The sequence below is a fragment of the Poecilia latipinna genome, unplaced genomic scaffold (genome assembly GCF_001443285.1).
Source record: "Poecilia latipinna isolate Pla-1442-1.1 unplaced genomic scaffold, P_latipinna-1.0 Scaffold326, whole genome shotgun sequence".
Taxonomy (NCBI): Eukaryota; Metazoa; Chordata; class Actinopteri; order Cyprinodontiformes; family Poeciliidae; genus Poecilia; species Poecilia latipinna.
Genome location: NW_015112942.1, coordinates 343,057 through 363,374, shown reverse-complemented (window position 1 = coordinate 363,374; position 20,318 = coordinate 343,057). Strand labels below are relative to the sequence as shown.

At 38.9% G+C, this 20,318-nt stretch overlaps 1 protein-coding gene across 3 annotated transcripts in view; it reads left to right on the top strand.

Moving 5' to 3' along the window:
• pex14 (peroxisomal biogenesis factor 14) overlaps window positions 1–20,318 on the top strand; it is a 67,650-nt gene that overhangs the window by 4,024 nt on the left and 43,308 nt on the right. For all 3 annotated transcript variants that reach the window (XM_015035160.1, XM_015035162.1, XM_015035161.1), the window contains exon 2: window positions 1,430–1,480. In XM_015035160.1, coding sequence (XP_014890646.1) covers window positions 1,430–1,480 — 51 coding nt within the window. The remainder of the gene's footprint in view (window positions 1–1,429; window positions 1,481–20,318) is intronic.

Genomic DNA, 20,318 nt, shown 5'->3' with positions numbered 1-20,318 from the left:
TTTAATCCATGTAAAATTAAAAAAGAAACATTTGCCAAAGTTTTTTTCTTCAGATTTTTTTTCTTTTTTTTTTTTTTTTTTAATGTATCGTACTGCTCTTTTTTTACCAATAAAATTGGTTTTCTTTTTATCAGCCTTGTTTGACAGGTCAACTACTGACAACAAAAAACATGTTCCTGATGCATAAATAACCATCCTGTAGGTCAACAATACTACTCTTGTACTGCAGAGTCTCCATCTAAATTTTTCCTGCTTATATGTTTTGGTCCTTTGGAGGACAAAAACCCCCAGAATTAGCGGGTTTTATGTCTAAAAAAAGCTAGAAATGTTGTTGGCCAGGAAAAGCCTTGTTGGTGCTTCTTTACTTTTATACTCTTACCTCTCAATTTGTCCAAAGCAGGATTTAGGTCATGAGGCCCTACTTTTTATTTTTTAGGTCTTCACTCCTTTTTTTGCTCTGATACTGAAATATAGCAGTTCTTCCTACTGTCAGATATATATTTTTTCATTCCATATTAGACTTATTTATATTTTTCGTATTATTTCTAAAAGATCTCTGAGTGAAGTATGTGTTTAGTCTTCTAACTGATAAATGTCCCGTTTTGGTGGAATGAATATATCACAGCACAGCATTTTAGGATAAGGTCGAAAATTCTAACTTAATTTTGGGTTTTCATTACCTGTAAGCAGTAATCATCAAATTGAAAATAAAACTCTGACATGTATCACTCTGTGCAATGAATCTTCACTGTTTAAATCAAACAGGTGTAACTTATTAACCCTTAGGTGATATTCTGATTTACTGAGATTTAACTGCGTAATTAGAACTGAAGGTATATTTGCTTTTTTATAGAGGATTTTTCATATACAATTAGGGCAACACGCTCAGTAAAAAAGTAGGCAACAGCTACCAAAGAGCTAATGAGCTTTCCATGTTTAAGAAAAAAGAATAATTGAAGAAGGATATATTCTAAAATCCTAAGGAGAATGATAAAAGAAAGAAAAACTTCAAATTTAAATTTTAATAAATCATATAATGGTTGTTAATCATTGGAAAAAAAGATCAGGTAATCTGTCAAAAATAATTAGAAAATCAAACAAGTGCAAAACTACACATGCTGATGAACTGAATATGATTTTTAAAAAATTCATAGAAGTCGTTTTGTGCAACACTAATAATGTGTCTTAATTATTCAGCGTATTCAGTCAGTTAGGTTTTCTTTTCTGAGCTTTTTGGTAAAATTACTAAATGACAAATACATAATATAAATGATTATAAATAAATATTTCCATCACTACCTATGTTCAGTTACTTTTTTGATATAAAACAGCGCACACTTGCATCTGTCATAGCAAAACGTCCTAGCCGTCAGTCCCTCTGTTGTCCAGCAGATGGCACCGTAACACCGCTGTTTGTTTGTCTTTGCAGTCTGGCCTTCCTTCCGGAGATGACGGGACAGCTCGGCCCAGAGAAGCACTGGTAAGGACGAAGAACTTCCTCTGAGTTAGTTGGCTAAAGCGTGGGGGTTTCATGGAGATGCAGACGAGGCAGGTAGCTGAATCGAAATAGGCTGTAATATTTTACATGGTTATGTAAAAATACATGACAAAAAAAATTCTCAGTTAGTCCAGATATTTATACTAATGCTTAATCTTACAATTGTGCAAGTGTTACTAATCATGTGTGCTTAGACAAGTTGGCAGACAAAAAGTTTTGCATCACACATTATGAGAGATAATCTTATGTGTGTTTTTTTTTTGTTAGAATGGAAACAAATTGAGAATTAAAAAAATAAGTATTTCATATCTGTGTTGTCTTCAAAGCTGATTTGATTTGCTGAAAAATCAGTTTCATCAGAAAATAGACTGAGCAGCAGCTCCTTGCTTGGGTAGCTCAGGTTTGAGTGATAGCCGTGACTTCTACCAACAATGAGCATCAGTAGTTTTCTTTTCTTTTTCTTTTTCTTTTTTTTTGATAATGATTATAGGAAAGTGTTTATTAGGCGTGCTCTTGTCCCTAAATGGGATGGATTACTTCCCAGGTACACTCTGCGTCCTTGTATGGGCACAACACCCAGGTTGTGTTGTTCAGCCAGCATGTCTCAATGTCATTCGCCACCATTCACTCTTCATCTTCCCCCCATCATCCCTTCATGCCAAGGCTAATTTAATCCTGCGTTTATTGATTGTGGGAGCATTCTCCCAGGCTTTCTTTCAATTTACTTCAATTTCATCATCCCGGCGCACTTGAAGGCGGCCTCCTCAAAAAGGGAGGAAATTCTCGTTGCAGAGGTCCTGATTCGAGACCGGCTGACAAGTCCCACCACCGCCACCCTCCTCACTTCCAGCGCCTTTTCTCTTTTCTCTTTTTGATGAGCTGCTCTTTCCCAGTTAAGTGGATTATTACAGTAGGGATAATTCTTGTCACATGGCATTATTTGGATGAGGTGAATAATTGAAATTTGTGTCTGAAAGGATTTTATCTGGATGAGAGGAAAGGGAGTGCTGGCAGGGTTGGGAGGGACAGGAGGAAGAGAGCAGACACACACACACACACACACACAGTCTCACACTTGTGTAACATTCATGTGCACATGGCCATGTCAGACAGCGCAGTGTGTCAGACCGGGGACAGCAGTCATGTTAACAGGTTCTGACTCACCTCGCCCAGATCAGAAGGCCCTGGCACACTGAATGGACTCTCTTTGGTGGCAAAAGGCCCCGGCTCAGGGGGGCAACGCCGCAGCCTCTGCCACCGCACAACCCTGAGGGGCATCTCTGGACCTGCAGTTACAGAGGCTGCTCTAGAGACGCTTCCTCCTCACTGCAGCGGGATATCGGCCGCTGAAAACCGCCGCTGTTGCCTTTTGGTCACTTCCATCCTGGCATTTTCCTCCTTCAACAACCCCCACCCTCCTTAGACCTTTTGCTCACCCCATCAGTGTGGCAAATACTTGTGCATTTATGGGTGAAAATTAAAAGAAACCCACAGTACTTTTTTTTTTTTTTTAAATTTTTCAACTATTTTGCTAAAAAAAATAAACATTGGACATTTTAAAATTAGCATGCAGTGACAGTAGTTTGGAAAATGTGTTACTCTAGTATATAAACTAATAGACGGTCAATGGTAATGTGGTTTGATCAGGTTCTGACCTGAAATGTTTTCAAAGTCAACTGATCAAAATAAGATACAGAACAATTCAGATGTTTAATAAACAGGAAATTATTTAATTAAACATTGACCAACATTAATCTTGGGAATCTTAATTTTCCTTATCTTTATCCATCAGTCTGTGATTAAAAAAATAATAATTTAACAAATTAAACCTCCAAATTATGTTTTGAAATATTTTCATTCCCTCATATTCACTAGTATTAAAAAACAATCAGAAGATCCCATTTCACTTATTCACCTTAACTCACAGTATGTATCTACATATCGAGTTGCATAATTTCTACTTCATGAAGATCTTTTTCTGGTGATGGGGAAACTCAGAAAGGAGTTTAAATTCATGGAAAAAAAAAGTCAATGGGTGTAATGTCCAGTAATTTGACCCGTCTAAAAAAGTAGCATCTTTTCCACACTACACGCTTCGTCTTCTGAAATTATGACTTGAGGAGTAATAAGCTATCCCCTCAACTATGGTTAAAAAGCATAAACACTGAAGCACATTCCTGAATTTAGGTGAGGGCTTTTTTTTTTTTTTTTTTTTTAAACATAACTGCAAAAACTTTGCTTAATCTGCTTCAGTCTTTAGCAAAACAGAGACGTTGTATTCAGGTTGAACAAATGCTGCAACTCACCTTAATGGGTAATTTCAAAGCAATGAATCACAACATACTGATCTAATCTCAAACACTGGATTATGGTCCTGATCAAAATCAGTCACTCATTGACAATTGATCCATATCTGTGTCAGCGATCACACCTCGTCTCGCGATCTGCATTTGCGGCGGTCGGTCTAAGGTGTGATTAGCACGTGGCTAATTATCATGCCTGTATAGATGTACGTTAACCAAGCTGTTTCCAAAATGCTGCAGCTGTGTACATGGTTTCATCGATAACATACTAACACCACGAGTTTTAATCTCATAAATAAAACTATTACGATTCAGAGACCATTGTCGCACCTTGTTCATCCTAATTTTTGTTTTACATACAGAATTCGAACATTTTCCACAAAAAGTGTTCTTCGCAGCTTTCCAGATCGAAGCTCGTTTTTCTTGCTGCAACACATTTCTGCTGAGTTTATTGTAAGGCTTTGTGACATTTATTTGTACAAATATTAGTTTAAGACTTGGTTCCAGCAGATTGTGCATCTTTAAAAGCCCGATAAATAAGAGAGAAACATTGTCGCTGTTGCACCATCTACAGATTGGAAGGTATGACGTGGATTTAAAGAAAAAAAATAGGGCTTCATAGTATAATATCTCAATGTTTTTTTTTTGTTTTTTTTTTTTTTGCATATTTACTAATTTTGGAAAGGAATAAAAAAAAACCCCAAAACAATCACTGTTTTTTTTTTTTTTTGCCTTTGGTCTGTTTATAAATACTTTTCACACCTAAAAAAGAAACTTTTAGAAAAATATGATAAAAAAATAAAAAGAAGCTATAGCATTTTTTAATCCAAATTCTTTTTCGCTTCTGCTAATTTTGACTCTGTTGGAAATAAGAAGCCAGAGGACTGCTATCTAATCTCACCTGTGTACAGTCGGGTGCTTTTTTTTTTGTCGCGTTTGCATCTGATCTGCAGCAGCGTTCGAGTGTCCTTCCTGGCATGAAACCAGCTACTTACTTTCTGTGTCCTCAACCCAGGCCTCGAATGACTAAATGTGTGTTTGTCTGGAAGTATGCAAGCGTGCGGTTTGTGTGTGCAGTCGGTGCATCGCTGTCAGTCAGCGGGTGCATGCTGGCACAGATAGTGTGCGCCGGCTGTGTGTTATGTGTTTAGGTTTGGGGATTTTAGGACAGCAGAGGGAGGAGAAAAAGAATTGTAAGGAGAACATCCGCGGTCTCACAGCAACTTCAAAAGCTCTGCTTCCCCAGGATATTAAGCGACTGTGATGAAAAATTTAGCAAGCGTTAAATAAGCCGCTTTGAAGTGATCTGTTTTGGCTCAGCAGTCTTCAAATTTCCGTAGCCCCTCTGCTACAGTGTAGCCGCCTCGGTGTAAAGAGGAGGGTCGGAGGGGGAGGAGGGGGGGCCTGGAGATGATTGTGTTCAGGGTGAGAATTTTGGTAGTTGGCCGAAGCCAAACTAGGAGTAACTAGCCGAGGAGGAGACGTGAAGGCATCGCTGCAGCTACTGTAACCTCTTTATTGTTCCGTCAGACTTTTCCCCCCTCATCGTTTCACTCCTCACTGTCGGCTCGTTCGCTGTGTCCCATGAGGCGCTGGCTGACAGATGTGGCTCATATGTTAGCTATGAAAAGAGATTTTTTTTTCTTTTCCCCCTGTACTTCCATGTGGGTGTAAGACTAATGTAAAACAGTGGTGTTACCAGGAAGTCAAAGGTTGAACTGGGGTCTTGGCTCTTCGTGCGTGTTCTCTTTCCCCTTGAACTTCTTCACATTTTTTGCCAGTTTATAACAACAGATTTCAAGGTAGTTTATAGGTTTTATGTCACGGTAAACACAAAGCTATAAACAAGAAGGAAAATCATACTTTTTTTTTTGTCTCCACCATCTTACACGTGTACAGTAAATTTTGACAGTTTCACCCATTTTCTTTTCATCCTGGCTCAAAGTGAGTCATTTTAGATGGGAATCATTTGTAAGCATCAGCTTTTTAAGCCACTTCAACAAACAACACATAAACTCACCTAAAACATCTCATTGTAACTCTGTCTGTTGCCCTGCTGAAAGATGAACCTCGACCGTGATTCCTTCCAGGATTGTCTTGCACTTAACACCATACATCTGTCCATCAACTGTGACCAGCTTCTCTGTCCCTGCAGAAGAAAAACAACCCCATAGCATGATGCTGTTTATAGGTTTGCAGTCATGCCAATCTTTCCATTTTCATCTGGATCAAACAGGGCTCATTGAGACGTTTAAAGTTTGATATACTGTTTTAAACCGGCCCCTCCTTTAAAAAACTCAGTTTGCTGTGTGGCTTAGCCTTCTGGATGTCATTTGTTCCCTAATGTTTGCACAGAAACATACGAGAGCTTTACAGAGCAGCTGGATTTACCAAGATTAAAACTTTCCTAATTAGGTGATGGTTGATTGCACTTGATTTTACTTTGGGGTGTCAGAGTAAAGGTGGTTGAACGTACAACTCTGGGGAAAAAAAAAAAAGGAAGAGATCACAGACATACCTATAAAAAGTAAAATCAGAGAAGCTGATCATTTTCAGTTGTCTTTTAATTTCTTCCAGAAATGCATGCGCACCACACATTTCAGGTTTGTTTTTAGAAAAACATTTTAAAAGCCATGTGTAGTTAATTATGCATTACTTTGTGTGAGTCTATCCAAGAGAAACCCATATATATACTGCAAAAGCAGTTATGGGATGAGAATATGGCTTAAACAGAGATTTACAGAAAATATATTCTTTATTTTTTTTTCTTGAATATTCTTTTTTTGCTCTTTAAAACAAAATCTACAAATTACTGCACATTTTAAGCTGATTAAGCTTTTCACTTTTCAGCCACCATAAACCAAGAAGTAACCAGAACTTAATATCTTGTTTGAAAATTCATATGTCTAATTATTTCACATGAATCACTTTTGAGGCCATCATTTTAATTTTTGAGAACTGCAGGTTTCAACATGCTTCAAATTAATTATTGGGGCAGAATACGAAATGAGAGCCGGTAATGGGTCCAGTACGGTAGCTCCATTCTGTCAAGAAACCGGGGCTGCCATTCAGTTAAGCCCAGGGAACCTTCTCAGAGATTTTGCCCCTTTTTTTTCCTCTTTGCTCATTACTTTAATTGTAATTGTAATCCTTTATTGGAGCTGTCTGCAGTAAAGGAGAGTTATGGTCCGAGTGGGGGCGCGAGCAATGGAGATATTTCATGATTATTGGGGAAGACGGTCACTAGGTGGCAGCCACTCGTTCGGCCCTTTTGTAATTACTGAGTGGAAAGTCGCGGTGAGAAAGTGTGTGTGTGTGTGTGTGTGTGTGTGTGTGTGTGTGTGCAATCAAGATTGTGAGACTAGAGATTTGACAAATCTTAGCACTTCCACTAGAGAAAGAGAGAGAATGTTTTCTGATCTGATTCTCTTTACTTTGGTTGTAAACACATTTCACACTGCAAGAAATGCAGGAATGTAAAAGGTACAAACTTTTATTTTATTTATTTATTTTTTTTAATTACCAACAATATTTTAAATGCACCGTCAGGCCCGATGAAGGAGGGTGCGACGGAAGTGACCTAAAGTTATTCGTTCACAGTTCTCACACATCTGCTGCAGCGGTCGTGGTTACGTTTTCTCTTTGAAAAGCATAAAAGCTCAATTCTCTTATTTCACAGCACTTATTGCGCATGATGCTCTGTTTGTTTCTGTGGTTAATGACACAGGAAGGGCCCTTCGGTTTATTGTTGCTGTGTTGCACTTTTATTTTTCTCTTTTTTTTTTTCTCTCCTCCTCTCCGCGCCGCCTCCTTAGAGGACTCTGTATGAATTCTCACTGTCATGTCCAAGGACGAGTGGCGCAGGGTCAGCTAATTGCTTTTATGATTATGATTTCACGTCAGATTTATTGTGCATGCTCGGAGCACATCTTCCAGGTCCTGCCGACGTTGCGGGCTTTGGATGATGGTGGTGGTGTTGGGGGAGGAGGGTACATGGAGAAGAGGAGGGGGGGCAATGAGTTTACAGCTTCTGGCTGTGACTTCTTGTTTAAGTGCGGGTCACACTTTTTGACTCATTAAGAGTTGAACGCAGGGGGTTGGGGTGAATCACACGGGCTTTTCCTGTAAAAGCGTCTCTTTTCTATGTCAGTAACTGTACTTGTTTTGCTCATATTTGGCCACAGAAAGCCATTTTATCAGTTTCTCTCCAACATGTGCTAAAGTTTGGAGGTCATGAGTGTGGAATGACACAGACAGGGATTTTGGGTTTTTTTTTTTCCCGTCGTTTGAACTTTTTTTTTTTTTATGAGCCATAAATCTTTCATTTTCGTTTCTGTTTGCAGATGAGATGATTAGGCTCATTCCACTCATACTGTGCCAGAATTATCAACTGACTTCTTTTTGATGTTTTCTTTTTTCTTGCTTTGGTTCCACCCACCTCTTTGAAAAAGATGAGCACAGATGAGTCCAACCCATTAAAAAAAAAAAAAAAAAAAAAATTTTTTTTTTGTGGTTTCTGCCTTGTGTATTCAGCTGGACTGGTTCTGCGTCACAAACCCCTAGAATGACTTTTTTAAAAGATTTTTTTATTCATTGAATAGGTCCACATTGTAGAAGGGAAACTGGAACGGTTCTCGCCCGCTGTTGCGTAAAAAAAAAAAATCACATATTTGGAGCAGATAGTCTCACGTCGTAAGTCAGAGCTCTTGATTTGTCGCAGTAATTTGACCTCGCCGTGACCTCTGCGTTGCCGGGCCGCGGTGTGTCGGCTGACAGATGCAGCCTGGGAATATGGTTTGGATGAAGCTCCTCTCAGCTCACAGGAATGTTCGAGTTAGCTTTACGCAAAGTTCATTTTGGAGACATATGTAAAGTCTGTGATTAGGCTGAATTCAATAAACTTTAATGAATACTTAGGACTTTATTTGCAGGGTTTTTGTCACAGCGAGTATATTAATGTAAACGACTCGGTAACAGAGCTGTAATTTCCTATTCTCCCACAATTTAGTGAACTGTCACAATATGTTTACTTAAGAAATGATAGAAATACGACCCCGGTTTAATTACAGTGTAGCCATTTTGCCTCAATATACTTGGGAAAGTGGTCTTATTGAGCTAAGCTTTCTTTATACTCTCCATTCTGCTTTGTAATTACTCCAGCGTGATTTATTGTCTTTTCTTTGTGTTTATGGCTGTAAACTGCTCGAGTGAGTAAGTTGGTCTGAGAGCGGCTCGTCTCCTCGCACCGAGGCTGGAAATCTCCCGACGAATCCGAGATGTCTCTGCTGTCAAGACTGCTCACATCGCTCTCAGCCTCCAATGTCACTTTCAAGGCATAATTACACAAGTTGTGTTGATTAGTATGAGAAGCAATTACGGCGGCTTTCCGCCGCAAATGGGGGAATGTGATGGCTCTTGATTGACAGGAAGCATCCTGGTTTTAATAAGTAAATGACTATGGTAATTCCAGGTACTGAGACCCTCTGATTTGTCAGCATATTTCAATTTTTCTTTTTTTTTTTTTTGGAGATGCCCTCTGATTTTTAATGAACATGAATTTGATTGAATCCCCCTTCATTTCCTCTTGTCTCTGCGTCCGTCTGTCTTCGGTCAGGTCGCCTCGCGCTGTCATAAAGGGGCCGTGCACCGGTGCTTTCTAAGCCATCCAGCTTCTTGGTGAATCAGTTCAGCTTGCACAAAGAAAATAATAATAATAATAATTAAAAAAAACATAAAATGAGCAACCTACACTATTCAAATTGCCTCTTAGCATCTCGCTCGCTCTCACAAGTGCAGAAATCAGAGGGAGAAAAAAAAATTATTTGTAATTGACACTTTGGGGAACATTTTTTCCTCTTTTTATCTGGCTTCCCAGTAAGTTATTAGCTGTTAATTTGTCTGCAAGCTCCCCTACAGCGCCAGATATTTGTTCAAATACTGGGATCCCCTTAGCGCATTTGTAACTACACTTCTGAAAATGCTGCCTTGCCTAATTATGTAATATAATTCTGCCTTTTAGGCAAGTTTCTTTTAATTGAATAATATTAGTTGCCAGCTAAGGCTAAGCAGTTGGAGCTGCAACGCTTAAAAGAGCAATCCATACTGTGTGAAAGAGTCGCACAGTGAAATACTGTTCCACTGCAGGTTAAGACGTCCACGCTTGTGTCGGTTTTTTGACTAAGGGCCAAATATTTATGCTAAAACTTGATTGGCCCAACACTTAGTCTCATATTTCTTTCTTTGTTAACCACTGTTGGCCTAATCAAGTAATTTCCTGTTTGTCTTAGTAACCCCCAATAGAGTCATACATGCATACATATAATAAAATAATTTGCTCTTGCACTCTCTAGCCTGGCTGTAATTTATATGGATTGAATGAGTGCTGCATTGTGGAAAAGCACGAGTGGACCAAACGCTCGTTTGTCACCTCTAATAAATGTTGGAAATGTAAATTATGAACTTCTGCCTTCGGATGTAAATGCACTTTATCCCAGTCCCTTTAATGTAAACAGCCCAGTCCAATACATTAAAGGCTATGGGAGTGGGGCGGTGGGGTTTTTGATTTTGGGTTTTGACTGTTTTCACAATCAATAACCAGCACAAAAGAGCTCAGATGGAGAATGTTCTAACATATCTGAAGTTGCCTTCATAAATTATTGCATGAAAGCAGGCTTGTACACCAAAAATGTAAATACATTAATGTTATTAATAATGTAGTGACTAATAGTTCTATCAAGACTGTAATAGCAGTTTAATGGAATATGACAGCAAGAATGTATTACACTTCGTACATTCAGACGGGACCTCACATGACATTTATCAGATTTCTGTAACTATTTTTTTGATTATTTTGCAAAGTTAATTGCTTCTTTTCCCTTGAACGTCTTCTCCGGGAGAGGGACAGAGAGAAAAAAAAAAAAAAAACTGGTAATGGATATTAATTAATATGTGTCAGTTTCCTGGGTTTGATTAAAAATAATGAAAGCAAAATGCTAATAGGTTTTCAGCGTTTCTCTGTGTGTGGCACCCTGAGATTGGGGCTTTATCTGGGGAATCTTGAGAAAAAGGAGATGGCGTGAAAGTGTCTTAGCCGAAATGAAAAGGATGTGGTGCACAAACTGAGATAAATCTTTTTTAAACCTACTAAAAACAAAAGAGCACTTCCGTAACTTATTGAATTCTGATTATTCTAGTCTAAGAAGTGCGGTCAGGAAGTGTATTAGCAGCGTGGCTCGTCTTAAAATGATCTAATTCTCATAACAAGGAGCTGGTTGAAGTTGTCAACTTAGACGAGGCTTTTTTTTTTGAAGCTGTAAGCGGTGGTTTAAAGTAATTTTAATAAAGTGCATGAGAAAGTGCCAGTGCGATCACTGTTTTCTGACCCTTCTCCACCTGTTGCTGCGCACTGCAAACCATCTGGCGGAAAGAACAGAGTTGAAAAAAAAAAAAAATACAGTCAACTATGGCTTGGAATTTGAAGGAGCGCCACCTATTGGTCTTTTTATAAAACTACACCTGGAATTTCTGTTCAAAGACATATGCCCAGAATTTTTTAGATACATACTTTTTTTTTTTATTTTACCATCCAAATTTTGTCTGACTGACTGTAATATCAAAGGTTTGGGAGGGTGTGAATAATTTTTTATTTTTTAAAAAAAAAAAAAAAAAAAGAATTGACCTTTCATTCAGACTTGCTAGTTGAATGAAGATACTTTTAACTCTAAACCTGCCAGGAATATGAGTCATTTTGAGTTAAAAAAAAAAAAATATATATTTTTATTTATTTATATTTATATTTTTTTTTTTTTTTTTTTTTTTGTAATGTGCACAATATCATACCATGTGCAATGAACGCTTAGCAGGTGTTAGTTTTAGATTTTCATCTAATGTTTTGCATCAAAATAAAATGAACAATAAAAAAAAAACATTATTATAACCATAATTCGTGAACTATGTCAGCTTAGCAGCGTTGTTGCTTTTATGCTTCCATATGAAACAATGCAATAATTATGCCATGCATTGACTCAACATTTCATACTGACTCATCCGTGTTTTTCTTACTGAACCAGCGTCATTTTGTATTGACAATAACTGTGTGAATGTGACAATTCTCCGTAGTCGTCCTGCAGACGTCATGGCCAAGACTTCTTGCTTTTCTCCACGTTCCCCCGCACTTGCCAGCAAAATGAACACCTTCTAAACACTGTCATTATGGCACGGCAAAAGTGTGAGGAACTAGCGAAGCAGAGGTTGGCACTGGCTTTACTGACAATTATCCAACACCTGGACTGGCTGCCTTCCCCGGCTTGTGCATCAACTCTGTCGACTTCTTGTTAATGCAGTGATTAACAGGAAGATTGCATTTGTTTTCCTGTATGCAGCTCTCCTGGCAGCACTACTTTGCTTTCTCTTTGATTAAAACAGTAGATGGATGGGTGCAGTGTAGCTCAGTCATAAACTTCAAAAGGAAGGGTGAGCACACAGTAACCACAGAATATAGAGTAGAGGATGAGCCACTCTTTTATTTTTGCTCCCCAAGTAGTGTTTACTGTGTACATTGGGATTTAAAGTGAGGTATTATTGGCTTGAGGTCCTTTGTAAAAAGTCAGCCGACACAGACAGTTGTTAGGAGTCCTCCGGTATCCAGTACTTGTATGTCTCCTATAAACAGAATGTCTTTCCATATAAGGGTTTATGTTTTTTACATAACTGTCCTCCTGTCTGCCTTTCCTTGCTGCTCTTTTGCTACGTCATGACTCTCAAAGTACATGGAAAGTGGATTTGGGTGTCCTCGGGATGAAATAAGGGAAGCAAAGGGACTTTGAAAAAAAAAGAAAAAAGAAACAGCCTGTACTTTTGAAATGCAGAGAGTGGCATTGTCATGTGTTTTCTGTGTCAAGGTCGACAGAAAATGTCAGAACAGGTGTGCGTCTGCTGCTGAGCTGCTTGCCAACTCAGCCCCTCTGCTGTAACACGCCACCCCATGTGACATTGTAGTAGTTCACTATGGGTCTCCTCTTCTCATTCTTTTGGAGGAGGCTGGTAAAAGTTTGTCTTCTTCTGCTGCTGCCACGTGTGCGTGTCTTGATTGTTTATGGGTGTTGACGCCAAAGTTTGACGCAAATTACCACAAAAGATGCATTAGTCACATGTAACTTTCGTTTTTCTTTCAGTTCAGGATCATCCTGTTTGAGCTTTGCCGTTTAACAAGCCATGATTTTCACCATGATAAAGCAGAAGTATCATACAAAAATAAATAAATTTTAGGCCAGTTTCAGACCTCAGGTTTGTTTGACAATAAGCCAATTCTGAGTTTTTAATATAAGAACACCATTAACTGGTCTTCCTGGCATGAGATGTTTTTAGTTATCACTACTGGGAGCTTCATGCTGCATCTGTGAGAGTGCAGTCATTGTAAAACAATTATAAATTATATAAAGGCAGAACGTTTACAGAGTACCAGTTAGCATGGCTATGGTTCTGGAGACAGCAGAGTGTTTACATTACTGAAAATATGAATCTTCACTTTTCCAAAAGACTCCTAACATTTCCAAATCCAATATGTTCTATGAAGCTGATGATGAAAACTTCTAAAGGATTAAACAGAGCAACTTTTCTGTTCTCTGTTCAGCCTTCCTGTTTTATTTCACAGTCTTGCTCTCGCTTGCTCTCTAGCAGCCTGAATGAAAAAATTGGGTTACTCAGTAACAATTTCATATAACATAGCTTATTAAACTCCTCACTAATCCTGAAAATGACTAAGTTTTCTCTGAGTCAGAATTCCACAAGTAAGTGGACTATTATTTCTGTGTCATGGTGGCTGAAAATGGGCTAATTTCTCTGTCTATTTCTGTAAACAGTTCTGAAAGTCAGTGAAAAGGTCAACAGCGCTGATCATCAAGGGCATCTCATGTGTAAAAGAATAAAAATGTCTGCTGTTCTCAAGATTGTACCAATCTGCATCTGGGAATTATGTTGCGAAACCTGAAATTTGTGTTTGAACTTCTCAGAAAAGGCGGATAATGTTCAGGTGGGGCAAATAAATATGCTTTTGTCATTTTCCAACCACCACATCCTTCTATGTGCAACCGAACAGGTTAAGGAAGGTTGAAATAATGAATTCTTAGTGGAACTGACGAGCTGTCTTTTCTTTCTTCCTGATTGGGCTTAATGAGATGAAAGGCAAATGCTACTTCTCAGACCCTGCTTTCTCTTCCTGCTGTCAGCACTCTGCTGTTTGTGTTCTTATCCCATTCTCTCACTGCTGCTGGTAGTTGGACACCTCCAGAAAATGAGATCTAGCTTGCATTTTTCTTTGTCACCCAGTGTGAGCTCTTTCAGGCTTTGTATATTCTCCTTTTCAAAAAAAAAATTACAAAGATGAAGGCCCTTAAGTTTCGTCCCTCATTTGATGGTGATTTCATCCCGACTTGTCTGCCACTGTAGATGTGTGGCCCATTGTCTTGGCAAGTGTGTCTAAATGTTTCTGACAGGTCTCAGTGAAAGACAGGCCGCAAGGGTAAACTGCCAGCGCTTTTCCTCCCCCCCCTTTCTGCTTGGCTCCACTCCATCCTGCCCTTCCCCAGTAGATGGCGATGTTTATCTTCTCTGGCTCAGCCCTGGACTAGATGCGTCTCTCTTAATACGGCCCATCCATCCCGTCTCTCCGGCTTTCCGAGGAAAGAGGGGTCTCACCCTGTGTAAAGGGTCATGCCACCAATTCCTAGTCGCCTTTGAAGACCATGAAATTGCTGATCCAAGACACATGATTAGTGTATTCAACTTGGTGACTGGAGAAGAGTTGACACGTGATTACAATGTCAGTAGAATGTCACAATCTGTTGAGCTGTCTTTGCGAGGACGGTTCAATACTAAACGTCTAAGACGCAACAATTTGATCAATAAGACGGCGCGTTTGACTCTGGCTTTTTTTTTTTTTTTTTTTCTTTTTAAAAGTCTGCTGCCATAACTGGAAACGTGTGCCAGCAGATTGCATCTTCCCCTCATTTCATTCCTTCATTTTCCTATCAAGGTGTTTTAGTTCAAACTTGGCTCGCTCTGTTCCGTACTAAAGGGTGTGTGTGTGTGTGTGTGTGTCTCTCTGTGGCTCCACAGTGAGTGGAGCGGTTTGGATCACTGGAGGAGGATAGGCTTGTCACTGTAAGTTGCCCGTGACAGAGGCAGCTCTTCCTCCTGACACCACAACACAACTTCTGTGGTGTGTCGCTCGGACACAGGCTCCGCATTGTTTTCCTGCTGGTGCCGCTTGCATTTTGCCTCAATCAGCTAATAGGATGTGAAAGGCCGACGGGCCTCGATGATATGAGGGAAGACGCACGGAGCGGCGGAGGTTTTAAGAAAGCAGTTTGTGTTTCTTGATGTTATTATCCTGGTCGTGCAGTTGCTGCCTTCTTTCTCCGGTTGCAGAGATGAACAACAATGAACACATGATGGTTTTGGAGATTAGGGGTACTGAGCTTGTTGCCTTGTTTTTGTCTTGAGAAACTTTTGTGTACAGCTGTAAGTTAAAACATCATCAACAATATCATTTATTTAAATTCATAAAGGAATATTGCACACACAGTAATACATTTTAGACATTTTTTTCCAGTTTCTCTGAAAAACTACCCAGGACCAGCAAAAAGATGCTGAAATAAAATGAGTAAAATAGAAACTTTTTACTTGATTTCAAGCAGCTTTGAGTCTTCCTCCCTCCTCTGCCTTCCTCCTCCTCCTCTTCTTCCTTCTTCGCCATCACTGCAGCCCCTCCTCCAGAGTCTGGGCCCCTGGTTTCCAAATGAAATGTAAAATTGCCTCCATCTAAAAAGCAGTCTTTATACCACTTAACCAAATCCAGCCCTTTTTTCTCCTTAGCCCAGGTAAGACCCTTCCAACACCGTCTCTGGGTTAGTCGTAGTAACACCAGTAATACAATAGTTGTATTTTTTAAATCTGTGTGTGGTGGTGCTTGTAAACGGTGTGAATCTCCCCCTCAAACTCTAGAATTGGCTTTCCTTTACAGTCCAAGGCAGAGGTTAACACTGTAACTTTTTCTACCACTCGTTTCCTTTCCCCTCAACTTTCCATTAACATTCTTTTATATGTAAGTCTTTGTGGAGATTCAACGTTTTTAGCAAGGACATTTTGTGGCTTCCTCCTCTTTGACGCTTTTCCGTCCAACTCAACTCAGCACTATTTGACTCGACACAATTTGTGGTGTTTTTCTTTACAATGGAGCACCAACCTAAATGTGGGTGGGTTTGTCATAGCAAGGCAGCTTGAAAAATAATGAGACGTGATTTGTATGTGGCAAACCACCGTCAGGCTCCCACTATATTTTCTCATCAGCCACCAAGAACAAAAATGTTTGCACTTTATTGGGCCACGGTGTTGATTTCAGTGTTGCATTTTTTTTTCCTTAAAGGATCAGAAAATGCTCAGACACTATTATGAGTTTTTAAAGGAGTCTTTCTCGTGACTCAACCAGTGACGCCACACCGTAGCCAATCAGTGACCAGAAGTCTTCCAAAGTCGCATTTTCAGATTGACTTGGTTCGATTATATGCCGCAGTTGAGTAAATACTAAAAACCTGAGTTAATACCAAGTTCTTACTGGAAAACTGCAAACCCTGAATGAAGTAGGCTCAAGTTGAACTGAGCCAAGCTAGTGGGGAAATGGACTGGTGTGGAGGGCAGCTATGACTGTTTGACACCTGTCAAGTCAGCAGTCTTTCCAATGATTAAACAACATAATATTTCTGTGTTTGAAAGTAGTCTTTTTCTATTGTTTTTATGTAATGTTTAATTTAATGAAAACTGAATTTTGGGTTTTCATTCACTTAAAGCCATAACCATCAAAATTAATATAAATGCAGCCCTGAAATACATAAATGTGTCCTTTGTTAATCTAAACTATGACTTTCATTTTACGAAATTTAATCAAATTTCTCATCTTACTGGCTATATTCTAATTTATTGACATACATTTGTATGTAGCTGAAGTTTAAAATATTTTGGTTAGGTTCACTTTTAATTTGCCCTTTTCATCCTCTAAATATATGTACTTTGTGCTTATTGGATCTAAATATAAATTTCACAGTTTGAATTAAATTATAGTAATCTGCTAACATTGTGACATGCCTGTTACACAATTTGACTTTTTCTGAGTAAAAAAATACAAAACAAAGAAAGCTTTACTAATAAATGCATTAGTCAATTAATAACCATTTGTTGCACCTTCCGTTCATGCAGATTTGCATTGGAAACTTTTGAGGTCATAGCTGAATGGCACATACAGTGATATCATCAACATAGCGTCAGTGCAGCTTTTGTTCTGTGAGATAAGACATTTCTGTTGCAAAATCAGTAGCCATGATCGCTGATGATTGATTTTATATGAAGGCCCTCGCATTTTACCGTTTTTTAAGCATTTTCCGATATGTCGATGTCTCATTTCTCAACCAAACCTTTTGTTTTTCTCTGATGCATTTTTGAACCACGTTATGAGCTCACCCTTAGAGTTTTTTAGTATCAAACTGAGCTGTCTTTCTTTTTTTTGATTTTTCTTACTTTAATCTGCTTACTCTCTGGTACTAAAAAGCATGTGGCGCTGCTTGTCACAGAATGTCATCGCTAACTGCAAAAGGAGGAGAAAAAAAAGAAAAAGAAAAGCTTCAAATTACAGGAAAGAGGCACTGCATTAAAGAACAAAGGAGATCGATGGCAGTACATTAAATTTTATGCGAATGGAAAAAAAAAATCAACTAATTAAAATTGATTACTCCTGCTTTGTAAATGTGTTTCTGAATTAAATTATTGTATGAAAACATTTTGACCAATTGAGGAGCTGAGGAAGTATCCATTACTGGATTGCAGCTGAGAAGGGGCAGGAATGTTTTGTGGTAGCTAAGTAGTTTGTTGTGCTCGACTGCGAGTCCCCCTCCTCCTCGTCTCCCCCCGCCGCTAAAGTGCCACGGGTTAATCTCTGATGACCCTCATCTCTCAGAGCAGCTCCAGACTCACCGTTTGGGCCTTTTACCTGAATTAAAAGGAACATGCGAGTTAAAAATGGAAAAAAAGGAGGTGTTGCTCCTCTGCAGAAAGAACGGTTCTTTGGGCTTTCAGGCCACCATTGAGGGGGATGTCTTTATCTAAACTGTCATCTATCTCTCTAGTTTACTAAAGGCAACCCCCGTCAGTGACACTGACAGTTGCACAAAAAAAAAAAAAAAAAGAAGTCAGAGCTGACTTTATATCTGTTAGTTTTGCTCAGGCTTAAAAGAGAAGAGAACACTTTGTTGCTTTGTGTTGTTCTTAACCCCCTCATACTTCACACACACACAAAAAAAATCGGGTAAACCCTTTTCTGACTAATGATTATATAAAAAATGAGGCAATCGATCGCACAATCTGATGTACTCGTCGAACTGAATCATAAAATGCATCTGATCGTTGCGGAAAATTTCTGAAGAACAAAACGTGGTCTCATCTGTTCTTTGCGCAGCTCGACAGCGTCCTCGTCGGATAAGTTACTCGGCCTTCTGCGTTTCACGCCCTCAAACCTCATTCAACGTTTCCATGTTTGACGGTGAAGTGCTTCTGAATGGAAAGTTTGGTCTGGAAACGTAGTGGCCTTTTTAAAAAAAAACAAAACAAAAAAAAAACAACAACTTGATTTCCGTCCAACAAACCCCCACCTCCTTTACAAATTGCATAATGTGCCTTTGATGTCATGTTTGCAGCCCTGCCCGTGGCTCTGTCACTGATACACTGCTGTATGTTGTTATTTTTAAACCTTTGCCTAGCAAATGTCAATGATGTTTTCCATGACCCTTTTTTTCATCTACTGAAACGTTGAGTCTAACCTTTAAATTTCAAACCCTGGGTTCATTCAGTAATGATTAACTATATTTTAGTTAGCATAACACTTGGAAAACTAAGCCGCTTTGTATTGCGTGAAGATTTCTTGGATTATAAATTAATCTAATCAGAAAATCAGATAAATAATGAAGCTTCATCCTTTTTTGGGGGTTCATCTCTTACCGGGCCTTTAAAGCACCAGTGTCTGACCAACTGTTAGCTAAATGGTTGGGTCAGCATCTCACTTCCTGATGTCTCCCAGGGTCAATAATTCCCCATAGCCGCTCCCATGAGGCCTTGCCTTTTCCTGCTAAAGGTCAACATTAAAGCAGGGAAGGTGTCACAATTAGAAGGCCGTTTAAACCTGCTCTTTTAAAAAGATTAAAAAGCACCGGTGGCCACATCAAGCAGTCAGGCGACCAAAGGAAATACAATAATTGCATTAAAACTTAATTCCTTTCTCGCAGGGCTCTGATATCAGAACAGTATTGGGTTAAGTCATTTAAGGCTGCAGCCCTAATAGCAAATCACCCATGAAAGCACCAAATTAATATAAAGCTTCATTTTTTTTTTTTTTGCCGTCTCACATTCTCTCGCTTTTGGTCCTCCAAACATGTGTTCGAAGCGGAGAAATTTGAGACCATCCTAACACGATTTTTGATCATGTCTACCAGTCTGTTATTATATCAGGGGCACTTCACAAATGCACAGGCCAGGGCAATTTGGAATGAATTGATTCACACTGAGACTGAATCCTATACTTGCTAATGATTTTCTTTTAGCCCTCGACTGTACTAAGACCCAACTTTTTGTCCTACAGTGTCCTTAATGTCTCCGCAAAACGGACCGTAAGGAGTTGTCCTGTACACTGAGGGATTGGTTTTTGTAAAAAAAAAAAAAAAAAAAATAGAAAAGAAATGAAAAAAATTAAAAGATGGTGACAGATGAAAATGAAATGAAAATTGCTTTATTAATCTATGATCTTATTCTGGATTTTGGATGAAAAATTTGCATAGCTGTTTTGATGCATCATTTATTATTGAATAAATAGATGAGCTTAACAACAAAGATGTTTATTGTTTTCAATCTGTTATTTAGGTTATTTAACCATCACATTAGTGCAAAGTCCTATTATACCACCTCAGCTTTCATGTGTTTCAGGAACTAATGATCATTCATGTCTTTGAAAAAATACTTCTGTACAAATGTGAACTGTGGACGCTGACATTGGGATTGGGGACGTTTTTGCTTGCTGCAACCCGCTTGGCACTGAAATGCTATTTTAGGCTTGAATAACTTCGGTAAGAGGCTATCTCCAGTCTTCACAACTTGGAAACAGCAACAGTCTTTTCCGGTGTCCCATCAGAACGTTTGAAGCAAAAATGAATGCTTCAAACGTGGACCAAGAGAAGCGTCTTTTTTGTCCATCGCTGTTGTTTGCGAATGTTACTAAGGCGTCATACAGGCCTACTAAAAACACATAGGCTCTGGACTTTTGCATGTAAAAAAAATAACAACAATGGTGGTGCTGAGTTATAGTGAAACCATGATAGTTTTACTCAAGCCACCAGAATCATGGATTAACCCATGTAAATATAGACGACACCTTTTTTTTTTTTTTTTACTATATCGTGGTTTCAAATGAGTGGACTTAATGA